This window comes from Lolium rigidum, chromosome 6 (genome assembly GCF_022539505.1).
Source record: "Lolium rigidum isolate FL_2022 chromosome 6, APGP_CSIRO_Lrig_0.1, whole genome shotgun sequence".
Lineage (NCBI taxonomy): Eukaryota > Viridiplantae > Streptophyta > Magnoliopsida > Poales > Poaceae > Lolium > Lolium rigidum.
The window spans coordinates 283,540,507-283,553,944 of NC_061513.1; the positions used below are offsets into that span (position 1 = coordinate 283,540,507).

At 45.4% G+C, this 13,438-nt stretch overlaps 2 protein-coding genes across 2 annotated transcripts; both read right to left on the minus strand.

Moving 5' to 3' along the window:
• Positions 1–4,547: 4,547 nt before the first annotated feature.
• On the minus strand, positions 4,548–5,159 carry LOC124660664 (glutaredoxin-C1-like). The gene has a single exon (XM_047198488.1). The coding sequence runs from the start codon at positions 5,063–5,065 to the stop codon at positions 4,754–4,756; it is 312 nt and encodes a 103-aa protein (XP_047054444.1). The 5' UTR covers positions 5,066–5,159; the 3' UTR covers positions 4,548–4,753.
• A 4,147-nt stretch (positions 5,160–9,306) lies between these two features.
• On the minus strand, positions 9,307–10,075 carry LOC124660519 (glutaredoxin-C1-like). Its single transcript, XM_047198339.1, has one exon. The coding sequence runs from the start codon at positions 9,928–9,930 to the stop codon at positions 9,619–9,621; it is 312 nt and encodes a 103-aa protein (XP_047054295.1). The 5' UTR covers positions 9,931–10,075; the 3' UTR covers positions 9,307–9,618.
• Between the last annotated feature and the right edge of the window lie 3,363 nt (positions 10,076–13,438).

Consider the following 13,438-nt stretch of genomic DNA (forward strand, 5'->3'; position numbering starts at 1 on the left):
CTATCTGCATAGGTCGGTTGAGATCCGGATCCTGTTCTTGGGCTGGACTTCATCCATCTTCTATCAACGAAGCCGGGTCGCCCGATGGGCCATATGCCACCATCACCATCTGTGGGCCACCCGGGCTTGCCGGATCTAGACCACGTCATTGATATACCCATGAAGTATACCCATAACAGCAGCTATTCCAAGAGGCCAAGGGGAAGGCATCCCAAGATAGGGCACTTCCATGATGATGTTGTTCCAACCCACTTCACAAAGGTCGTGCTAGCGCGAGGGGTTGGAAATTCTTCCAATTCCACCGGTCTTCCGTCCATACCATGGAATCATCCCAAGGGCAATCATTGTGAATACGAACACCGGCTACTCCTGGATGGTGAAGCTCAAGGACGTGAATGGCACAACTGCCATGGATCAAGGTGGCCTGGATTTTCCATTGCACACAACATCAAGATCAACTATTTCATCACCTGCAAGGTGCATAAGGGTGACGTCTTCAAGGTTACCATGTCTAACTACATCATAGCTGAGGTGGTGAAGTGGTGCGCACAACATGATCCATCCCTTGCCATGATCGTCACCCCATTGTAACCCAATATTCTCATAATCAAGATCAGACAGGCAGGACGTAAGGGTTTTACCTCATCGAGGGCCCCGCACCTGGGTAAATCGCTCTCCCCGCTTGTCTGTTAACCGATGTCTCATGTCAGCCTACAGGATTCCATCAACCCTAAGCCCCAATCACGGAGGGCATTGCCGAGGAGTACCCTCGACAGGGGCGGATTCTACTTCAGCTTTCTCCTCAACCTCCAACTCCTTCGTAACGCGGTTGTACTCTTCTGTGTCCATAGAGGAAGCATCGTCAGAGATTGGGCTTAGATTGCCAAGGATTGATTCTTCTTTGTCTCCGGCATCCTCTTACTGATCCGGAGTGTCGCTGTCTCCGGTAGCCTCAACCTGCATGGGTCCAGCTCCATCCTTAGGTGGGGTGGTTCCTGCGGTATGTGCGAGGAAGTGCACGAAGTGGCACCTTTGCTTCTCTAACACCTAGGAGACCCCGGCGGATCTGCATTGGTCTTCCACCGTATTTTCCTGCTCAGGGGCGGATTGGGTGGGTTTTGATTTTTCCAAATCTAAGGCGGAATCTTCCTTAGGAAGTTCTTGCGTCTCAGATCAGATCTTCACGACTGCGTCCTGCTCAGCGGCGGTCGCGTCAGCGTGACTTACCAGGGCGGTTCCGTCGGAATCGACTGTCTCACTGATGAAGATGTGAATGCCGCCGATTGGGACGATGGAGAGCTTGATGGGCTTGGTTTTAGCCGGAATCCAGCACTCGTCCCGAGGGACGATCGGAAAGTTGCCGCCGTATAGGACACGCCCCACTGCGATGGAGTCGTCGCAGCTTCCCATGGCGGAACCCTCCCGGTTCCAGCCTCCAGATGCCGCTGGCCCCATGGTGGGCGCCAACTGTCGTTGCCTATTCGACGGTACCTCGGAGGTGGGACCCTCACGAGGGGGAGAAGAAGTAGAGGCCATCGGGCTGAGAGTCCTTAGGACGGTGGTACGCGATTTACCCAGCTTCGGAACACCTGCACGATGACAGGGCCTACTGCTGCTTGTCTGGAATTATCTGGGCGCATTCGTGTTGTTACAATGAGTTTTGGTTGTGCCTCTAGGGCTCCCGGGATCCGGCTTATAAAGGCGCCAGGATCTAGGGTTTACAAGGAGAGTCCTAGCCAGAATACAAGATGCCTAACTACAGAATATTACATTGCCGTGCACGTCAACGATCCACCTTTCGTTATACGTCGTAATGGATCCGGATACTTCATGGGCCTTCACGGATCTGACTATCTGCATAGGTCGGTTGAGATCCGGATCCTGTTCTTGGGCTGGACTTCATCCATCTTCTATCAACAGAAACTGGGTCGCCCGATGGGCCATATGCCACCATCACCATCTGTGGGCCACCCGGGCTTGCCGGATCTAGACCACGTCATTGATATACCCATGAAGTATACCCATAACAGCAGCTATTCCAAGAGGCCAAGGGGAAGGCATCCCAAGATAGGGCACTTCCATGATGATGTTGTTCCAACCCACTTCACAAAGGTCGTGCTAGCGCGAGGGGTTGGAAATTCTTCCAATTCCACCGGTCTTCCGTCCACACCATGGAATCATCCCAAGGGCAATCATTGTGAATACGAACACCGGCTACTCCTGGATGGTGAAGCTCAAGGACGTGAATGACACAACTGCCATGGATCAAGGTGGCCTGGATTTTCCATTGCACACAACATCAAGATCAACTATTTCATCACCTTCAAGGTGCATAAGGGTGACGTCTTCAAGGTTACCATGTCTAACTACATCATAGCTGAGGTGGTGAAGTGGTGCGCACAACATGATCCATCCCTTGCCATGATCGATGAGTGAACCATGCTTGATTGTTTGTCTGCTTGTATACTATGTCTAGTTTCATGTTGAACTATCTATGAGCGGATGTCTGTGAGCTGCCCTGAATTATGTATGATCCTAAGTCCGTTGTCGCGAAATTTATGTTCAATCTTATGTCTGTTGCTAGCTTCTATTATTACCCCATAGCGGTGCACAAAAGGGATGGTAATCTCACCAGGTCGGGAAGAGGTTATCACATCCCTCGTTCAACACAAAACCAGAATAGCATGTAAAGTTGGTTGCTAGCCTAAAACAACCCACCAAACAAATGGGTGTTCGCCTCTCCCACCGAGTAAGAATGGAATTGTTGGTAACCAATCGAAATGTATAAATAGGCCCAAGACAGGTTTGCACCCATACAAATTTCACTGACCCAAATTGCATATGGGGGGGGGGGGGGGGGAACCCATGCGAGTATCCAAACAGCCCCAAGGTGAATTATGGGTACCTCGAAAATGGTTACTCAAGTCAACTCTTTTCCATCACTTCTTCTCATGATAAACTTAAGGTTACTCATGTTACAAAAGAGGAAAAATAAAAAAATAAGGTGTTACAATATACAGATAAATGAAATATTAACCAATAACGCAACAAAAAGAAAGTTAACACTCCCCTTCCGAAATGTTGGGGTCGGGAAATGTAGCCGTATGAGATGCCACACCGATGGCAACACTTGCTCTCTTGTCTCGGCTTGCCCTCGCACACTCACTCGGAAGCTCCACCTTACAGCTCAAAAGGTGGTGGGAAAAAGGCGGTTGGCGGTATGAATTGGGAGACGACCCGAGCTCCCTCGCCAGCTTCCAGCCATCATTAGAGAAAACACGTCAATTTAGAGGATCGGGGAGAACGAGCTGGGTTTGGTCAATATAGGAAAAAAATCTTAGGCATGGGGGTGTCTCTAATATTACTCGGATGTTCATAATAATATTTTTGGGTTTTCTAATTTTTGGCCGATCCCTGGATTGCATCATGATACATGAAACAGTGTCTAGGAGGAACTAGAACACTATTGATATAGTAGAAGCGGGACTTGGCGTGGCGATTCCAGTAATTCGTCCCTGACAGGGATCGAACTCTGGTGGTTAGGGTGCGCCACTGCGACCCCAACCACTGGGCTAAGCCCACGTCGTCGCATCATGATACATGATAATGTATGAGTTGCATGTGCGTTGCAATTCAGATTTTCCCGGTTGGAAGTGGTTTGCATCTGAGTTTTTCTAATTACAAGTGAGTAACAACTGAGAAAACAAATATTCTCCCACCGTTACATCCTGATTTGTACTAGCCATCCTTAGTTGAAAGGATTCATAGCCAACTTCGTCTGTTCCCCTTCGCTCGTGACCTCAGGCGATTAGGGTTAACTGCCTCCCGTGGGCGGCCGCCTCCGATCTGGCCGCCTCTGTGGCCTTCGGGCCATGGAGGTGGGGCAGATCGCGGCCCTCGTCGGCGGGAGGGCTCCGTTTCCCAGTTTTGGGAGCTTCGTTTCCCGTCTTTAGGGCTTTTGTTTGTAGGGGTGGTGCTCAGGTGGTGGTGGCGGCGCCTCATGCAATAATATTTCCCCGGCTTCAACCCCATCTCGACGGCGACGTCGAGAAGCTTGTGGGTATGGTGTGGTCTTTGAGGATTTTGTCTGGCTGTGGGGATCTTCGGATCGTCAAGGAGCTTCATCGGCAGTTCATCCTACTTCTTCGTCTCCGGGACGGATGTGGTCTTTTCGATCCGATCGGCGACTTCCCGTCCGCAATCAACAACGTCAGGCTGGCTCAGGGAGGAGCGGCAGCGGCGGCGCGCCGTCGACACGGTCTAGAGGTTGAAGATGAAGGGCTTCTCAAAGATCTCGTTGTAATTTTTGTTTTTCTTGAGCTGCTTTGTACTGTTCGGTGTTTCTTTTAATGCCAGTGTCCTATTCGCAAAAAAAAAAAAAGAAAGGATTCATATTGGCCAGTTGCAACTGAGAGTTTGTGACGTCGTTGGGCGAAAGTTAAGAATTAGATGCATGCTAATATTCTGTACATTGGTTTCATATATTCTATTCCATATATGGTGCTCCTGCATAGTCTCGACACAATACAGTTGAAGACAGAAATATGTAGCAGGATACTGAAACCAGAGATGTTTTAGCACTATTACAGTCCAAAAGTTCCATACACGACGCATTACCCCTCTACAGGTTATTATTGCAGTGCAAGAAAAAATGGCCTGCATAATCCCTTTACTTAACGGGCCACGGTACTAGCACGTATATATGCATGGATGTATACGTTATTCTCCATCATCGCAAGCAACTCAGTAAGCACTACACCCAGAGTGCACCTGCATTGCGGAGCAGCGGGACGAGGTTGCCGCTGAGGTGCAGGGACATGACCCTGTCGGTGGACCCCGTGAGCCTGCCGCCGATGAAGACGGCCGGCACGGCGGGGTTGCGGCCCAGGAGCCTTGCCAGCGCCTGTGTCATCTCCTCCCCACTCGGGTCTTCGTCCAGCTCCACCACCGTGGGGTTGACCCCGAGCTCGCAGAAGAGGCGCGTCACCGTGTGGCACATGCAGCAAGAGCTCCTGCCGAAGATCACCACGGCTTGCTGCCTTGCCAGATTCGTTACCCGGTCCATCGAAAGGTTGGCTTGCTGTAAAAGAATGTACTGCTAGTGCTTGCTGGGAAAGCTTAGTAGTTACTGAGCTGTGCTTGGATGCTTGCAGTAGGGCGTTGGGGGCTTCCTTATATAGGCATGGAAAGGCGCAATGGCAAGACGAGATCACGCAGCAATCCAACCTCCTGGAGTTTGGATAACGGCCAAGGCCAACGCTCTCTTCTTGCGACAACACATATGGGTCTAGTGTGGAGTAGTATCGAATATTTGGATGCCAATGGCGACGCAGAAACTTGATGCCGAAAGGGTCATTGTGTTGTAGATAAGGCCTGGAGGTCTTACTTTTAGTGGTTCTCTTCTATCCTATTTCACAAGTCAGAAGAGAGAGAGAGAGAGAGAGAGAGAGAGAGAGAGAGAGAGATGCTTTAGGTCATGGTCTTATAGTACACAAGGTTTTGGCATTCTGTAGGAGATACGGGAAAGTAGCAGTCCTTTAAGGATTTTAACGAAAATTCTTGTCACAGTTCAGTGATAATGTTTTCAGAAACAATCCAATAAAAAGAGTGATCCACGGTTGTAAGAAAATCATGTAGAAATCAATACAACTTTCAAGATACCAACTTCCAAGAGTCAGAGCTGACATATATGTTCGGGTTATCCAAAGATCGGAACATGCATGGGAATCAGAATTGACAGCATGTACTAAAGGGAAGATATTATTGGGGGAGAAGTGGAATTATTCTAGTAGGATTTGTCAAGGACAGCATGTTTTGTCGCGGTTCCTATATTTTGGCGACTAATGGGGCTGGACGGAAGGCCATTTTTCTACCAGTGTAGCGAAGTTAAACAAGCAATGCATGGGTGTGGAATGCCAAAAACAAAGCTACCCCCGCAAAAAAAAAAAGCTGAGATCAGGATCGATTTTCTTTTTTGAACTATATTTAAGTATGTATTCCCCCGACCGGGTGAAGTGTTTTGCCTCCTGAGATCTAGTGAGCTCCGGATTCAGAAACTTTGAAAATGGTTTTTAGATCTTTCAAATAATTCCGATTTTTTCATGGATAAATGAAAAATATGTTCTAAATATCTGAACAGTTTTTAAAAATAATATATTCTATTTTTGTATATAAATTTGAGTATTTCACTTTTACCTCCTAGTTGTGCATTTGTGACATTAATTAACCCATCTAGTGAAAATTTATATAGATTACCCCTTTTAAATTTGTTTGATCATCTTTCTTATGTATATCCACTGGGCAAGGTGTGAGAAGAGGACCGAGCCTTAAAAATATTATGACTGATAATGGGGAATGGGATGCTGAAGGAAAGGGTGGACATTGATTTTTCCACGCTACATGGTGCTAACATGGCGGTGATGTCTAACAAAATTTGCAAAATAATAAAATGGGGCAATACTATGTTCAAAATTTCCTAGATGGGGTATTTTCGTAGATTTTTTATTAAATGGGGCAACATGTGTCACGTACGCATAATTATGGGGTAAAAAAGTGGAATTCATTCGCAAAATTTGAATCTAGAAAAGAAAACAAATGATTTTTATTCTTCTATTGATTTTGTAGGTCACAAATGGAAAGACATTTCAATGAAAATTGGTGTTGGAAACCCTAGCTACACTACATTCCGATGTCATGCAAATGGATCTAGCAATCTAAGGTCCGATGTCCTTCCCTCAACATGTGGGTACTGTAGATGCATTGTGTGTACAACGCTCGGTGAATTGTTCGTGATATGGAATGAGTTGTTCAAGGGATTTGACGAGGAAGAACTACAATGCTCTGAAGCGCTTCAACGAATTCGGAAATTGCGCATCTAGTGGTAATCCCGTGGTCTAAATCCTAAGAATTGTTCATTTTGTTGCATAGTATAACATTTTAGTTTGTGCTAGCATAGCATGGCACGTTTCCCAACACAAATGGACTTCATGGAGCATCTATTCGGAGGAGAGCATTGGACATTCTTCAGAGCACTTCTCTAGGCAAATAGAAGGAGTCCCGAGGAGGCGCTCGGGCTTATAGATTTAAGGAGCGCCCCTACCAGTGGTCTAGCTGAGGCTAGAGATGAGGACAACAAGGAATACAAAGAGACCGAAGAAGCCCAAGTTTGCACATAGAAGTATGATCATGCTGCGAGGTATATTAGACGGGTGAGAGCAGACATGGCCACCTCAACCAGGTTAGAAATGAATTTTTTTGATAGAACATAGAACATCACTTTCGGTATCCAGAGCCAAGGACTTGGTGGGACATCAGGTATGCCCGAAGACAATAAAAGTTAATGCTGCAAAGGCTACCTGGATGGATTCCAGCTAGGAGCATATAGTTGTGTCTATCTGATTAGGTCTTGTAAAAATGTGTGTTCTGTGATTATTAGTAGACAATTAACCACTTCTTTGTTTCATGCTCTTTTGCTCGCCTTGTTTGGAGAGTCGTACACTTTACATACAACATTCCTCCCCCGCTAATGTCTCAAATATGTTTAGAAATTGGCTAAATGGGACTGATAAGAAAATTAATGCTCAAAATCGTGTGGGAGTTTGTTCTTTAGTATGGGTAATTTGGAACTGTCCTAATGATGTTGTATTTAATAGAATGGCAAAACCAAATTTCTTGCTAGTGAATACGGAGCTTATGAATACTGGGTGCAATCGTTTGATGGTGGTCATACATGCTATCTTCAGCCAGGGTTTTTGTTAGCATTCTAGACAAATACATGATGTATATATGCTATTTGTATTCTATGTTTGGATGGCTCATTTTGCTGCAACTCTATGTGATGCTTATTATGTAAACTCTATGATGTGAACCTTGCAATACTACAAAAACCATGTGTGTCGTTTCGATGTAGAGGCTAGGGCGATGCTCCCATTTCAAATAATCTGATTAGGTCTTGTATCAGGTGTTAGACGAGCAACCAACGGCACAAATATGGGCAAATTTGGAATACAATTCTTCCACAAAAATACACCCAATAAGTTATACCAGAAACAAGAGACGTAAGGGCTGAAGGCGAAGGAAGGGAAATACCTTACTGAGCACATCAATTTGTTCAACCAGGTGTCCTCGGACTTAGGTCAGCTTGAGGTCAAGGTGGAAAATAACGATAGTTACATACTCCTACTGACTTCGTTACGATACAAAAATTTGGTTAGTTATTTTACTTGTGGCCAGAATCCCATCAGTTACTATGATATTGTTATCTTATGATCAACGAGGTAAGATAAGTGTTGTAAAATGTGATGGTGAAAGTAAAGGAGCGAACCTAGTGATCAACTGAAATTCGATAAGATGAAGATATGGCCTGAAAGTTTTAATTGTGATGATTTTGATATATAAGGAGGCATTGTCCAACGTGGAAGAAGATTGGTGATACTACTAATGTGGCATCATTCTCGAACAGTAATTTTGTTGGTGATATTCCAGATCTATCAAGTGAATTGTTCGATGAAGTGTGAGCACACAATTAAGCAACATCTTATCATCTGACGCCTAACAAAGAGTAGTTCTCTTTCTACAAGTCTCGTGAATTTTGACATGTCTACGAAAGAAGGCGGCATGCCTTGATACATTGTGGTACATTGCGGAGATGTCAAGATCCAAATTATGTTGACCTAGTGCTCAAAGAAGTCATATACTTGCTAGGAGTTGGAAATCAAATTTCACTTGGTCAAATGTAAGGTAATAGTTCTATCTATTGAGCCGATAGGGACAAGTTGACCATGAGAGCAACAAGGAAAAGGAGCGGGTGATGTAGACTAGGAAAAAAACCACTATATAGGTGTGTGTAAGCATCCTTCTTGATGGATGAGCTGACAAGAGCCATATGGGCCATGTTGAGGTGGCCGAGTCCGAGGAGGAGGATATGGATGTCAGCTCAGCGAGTGAGTAACAAAGAAGACCATGTTTAGCATTACACGTGTGCTCAATGGTTCTCTTGCTTACGCGTCCCCGCTATCCGTTGCATGCACGTTCTGTTGCACCGGAAGAAGGTGGTGGGGAACCGTCACTCGCTGGCTTATGTCAATTTTGTGGGAGACTCTTTGTAATGATTTTCTGTGATCAATAAAGTGCCGTATTCCCTCAAAAAAAAAATCTCTGTCCGCTGCTCCATAAAAAAATAGGGATGCTGAAAGCTTTTTAGACATTATGGGGTGTAGGGAAGGAAACTTCTCGACAGTTTTTTCCTTGCTTTTTATGCAAACAGGTGGAGATACTCTATGGCTCTGTTGCATAGTCTCGAAAATATACAGCTGAAGACAAATATTTACCAGGAGATGTTTTAGTATTACAGACTTACAGTACATTTGATCCAAACAGGACTTCCCCCTCGCTACAGATTATTGCAGTGCAAAAAAGGCCTGCATACCCCCTTGACTTAATGGGGTACATACTAGTACGGTTAATCTCCTTCATCGCCTGATACTTTTCTTTTTGTTGGTTTGGGTTGCTCATCAAGCAAATCACTTGATGCTTCATCGCCTGATACAAAGCACGTACGTATGCATGTATACATTATTCTCCGTCATCACCTGGTGCCAGCGCTGGGAATGCAGAACACTACACCCAGAGTGCACCTGCATTGCGGAGCAGCGGGACGAGGTTGCCGCTGAGGTGCAAGGACATGATCTTGTCGGTGGACCCCGTGAGCCTGCCGCCGATGAACACCGCCGGCACGGCGGGGTTGCGGCCCAGGAGCCTCGCCAACGCCTGCGCCATCTCCTCACCCCTGAGGTCCTCGTCCAGCTCCACCACCGTGGGGTTCACCCCGAGCTCGCGGAAGAGGCGCATCACCGTATGGCACATGCAGCAGGAGCTAACGCTGAAAATCACCACCGCTCGCTGCCCTGCCAGTTTCGTTACGCGGTCCATCGAAAGATTGGCTTGCTCTAAAAATGTACTGCTAGTGCTTTCTGGAAAAGCTTATGTTAATAGTGCCTAAGAGTGATGCTTGTGTCGAAGGCTTTGAGTTAGCTAGTGAGCTGTGCTTGCTTGCTTGCATTTGGGCAATTTGGGCGTCCTTATATAGGCATGGAAATGTGCAATGGCAATATGACCAAGGCCAACGCTCTCTTCTTGTGACAACACATATGGGTCTAGTGTGGACTGTGGAGTAGTATCGAACATTTGGATGCCAATGGGGACGCAGCAACCTGATGCCGAAAGGGTCATTGTGTTGTAGATAAGGCCTGGAGGTCTTACTTTTAGTAGTTCTCTTCTATCCTATTTCACAAGTCAGAAGAGAGAGAGAGAGAGAGAGAGAGAGAGAGAGAGAGAGAGAGAGAGAGAGAAAGAAGGAGAGAGAGATTCCTTAGATCATGGTCTTATAGTATAGTACACAATGATTTGGCATTCTGTAGAGGATACGGGAAAGTAGCAGTCTAGCAGTCCTTTGAAGATTTTAATGAAAATTCATTTCACAGATCAGTGATAATATTTTCAGAAACAATCCAATAACAATGGTTATAAGAGTGATCCACGGTTGCTAGAAAATCATGTAGAAATCAAAACAACTTTCAAGATACCAACTGGCAAGACTCCGAGCTGACCAAAGATCGGAACATGGGAATCCCAAAGACATGGGAATCACAATTAACATCACCTCTGTACTTGGGGGAGAACTGCAATTATTCTAGTAGGTTTATTCAAGAATACATATGCCTTTGCAAGTACCGAAACTGAACATGCAATGCATGGGTGTGGAATGCCAAAAACAATGCTGAGAGTCTGAGACCAGGATCAATTTTTAAAACTATGTTTAATTATGTATTTCCCCGGGTGCAATGTTTTGTCAGAGCTCCTGATTTGAAAATTTTGAAAAATGGTGTTTAGATTTTATTATGCAATTACTATCTTATGGATATGTTAAAATGTGTTATGAACATATGCACAGTTTTTTTTTAAATATGTTTTATACGAAGACGACTAGGGGGCGCGCCGCTGCGCTCCGCACCAGCGCGCGTGATGACACGCGCAGGACCTCGCCGGGCCGCTCCATGCTTGACATGTGGCTGCGCTACAGTAGTCTGTCCCCCACGTCCAACTACCCAACATTTAAATGGTCTCTATGTCTACCTACCCCGTGTCATTAAAAAGGAGAAAAAACTGTGCACCGCGACAAAGCACTGTTTGAACACCGCGCGGTGCAAAATGACCCAAGGCAGTCCAACGTGACAAAAAAGGCAGTGCGCGAGCAATGCACTGCCAGGGCATCACGCGGTGCAAAAGTAACTCAAGGCAGTGCAACACAGGTGGTGCACACTGTCAGGACCCCCGCGGTGCAAAAACAGAACAAAGGCAGTGCAAAGCCGTGCAAAAAGGTAGTGCACGGGCGGTGCACTCCGAGGACCCTGCACGGTGCAACACCATAAATACAAAAAGGCAATGCACGGGTGGTGCACTGCCAGGATCCCGCGCAGTGAAAAAGAGAACAAAGGCAATGCAAAGATGTACAAAAAGGCAGTGCACGGGCGGTGCACTCCGAGGACCCTGTGCGGTGCAAAGCGATCCGGCGGTGCACTGCCAAGACCTCACACGGTTCAAAAAGAGAACAAAGGCAGTGCAAAGCCATACAAAAAGGCACTGCACGGGCGGTGCACTCCGAGGACCCTATGTGGTGCAAATCGATCCAAGGCAGTGCAACGCCGTACAAAAGGCAGTGCATGGGATACCACGCCATGTAAAAGCGACTCAAGGCAGTGCAACGTGGTACAAAAAGGTAAATGCACAGGCGATGCACTGCCAGGACACCGCTTTGTGCAAAAGGAATCCAAGACATTGCAACATGGTACAAAAAAGCTGTGCATGGTGGTGTACTTTCACGACATTGTGCGGTGCAAAAGCGGCCCAAGGTAGTGCAATCAAGACATGAAAGGCTGTTCAAAAAAGAGTTTCGTCCAAGCCTATCAATATGGGATCTAGTTTTATAGATCTCGACGCGACTGGCACAGCCATGAAAACAAAACTTTATTTGAATACTCGGTTCACAAGATATTTCAGTTTTCGTATTCGAAACTTTATTTGAATACTCGGTTCACAAGCCACCCAGCGACCTACTCCGCGCCCGCCACGTGTCGGCCTGGGGATGATCCGCGGGAGGCTTCAAACGCACCAGGCCGCGCCACTTATCAGCGCGCGAAGCAAAGCTGAGCGCCTTCCCGCGAAGCGCGCCCTTTTTCTAGTAAAAACGGTTTTATACAAAATTTGAGTGAATATCACTTTTTACCTCCTAGTTGTGCATTTGTGACACTAATGGACCCATCCAGTGAAATCTCATCTGGATTACCCATTTTTAAAACCTTCGACCATCTTCCTTATGTATATCCACTAGGCAAGGTGTGAGATGATGGTTGAGTCTTGAAAACATTAGGGTGACAATGGGTAATGGAACAGATGGTGAAGAAAAGCATGGACATCGTCATCAAAGACGCCCTCCCATCTGTACATATTTTTTCACACATCGAGCTAACACGCCCGTGTTATTTAACAAAACATGCAAAATGCTAAAACTGGGTAAAACTATCTCCAGAATTTCCTAGATGGGGTATCTCGTTAGATTTTTTACTAAATGGGGTAATATATATGTGTAGAAAATGTGTAATTATGTGGTAAAAAGTGGAATTCGCTCGTGAAATTTTGATCCCAAAAAGGCAATTTTTTTTTTTTTTGCTTCTTATATTTGTATATTTTTGTGCGGGTGTAGATGAAAAGTTATTTCCATGTAAATTACCTATTGAAACCCTAGCGACACCATGTTCCCCTAACGTTGCAAATGGATATACCAATATAAGGCCCAACATCCTACCTTGAACATGTGGGTACTGTGGAGCCATTTCACGCGCAACGCTCAGCTGATTTTTCGTGATATGTAACATCCCAAATTTTAAAACAAAGAGAAAATGAATTTCCCTAGTTTCCAAATTTTGGAACCAACAATTTTTTTTATTAAGCTAAGTTAGGAGCATAGTGCTCATGCATGTGTGTGATGATTCTTGCCATGATTGTTTGTTAAACTATTTTGGAAAAGATCTTAAACCCTAAACCCTACCCTTTTCAACATCAAAGAGAAACCTTTAAAAAGAAAACAAAATAAGAGAAAAAGCATATGAGAGCAAATCGCTATCTTTGCAAATAATCCATTATGCCATGATATATCTGGATTAGATGGCTTTAAAAACATCAACAAACCCAACCTATCACCTACCAACTAAATCAAAGGTGAAACAAAAATAAAACAAAAATATGCATAGAGGCATATGTGGCACATAGCCATAATGACAAATTTTGACCTTTGCCCTCATACCTTACACAAATAGTTTTAAACCATATTAAAACTTAATCCAACACTCCATGAACACCAAACAAGTACTTTTGGTCAAAG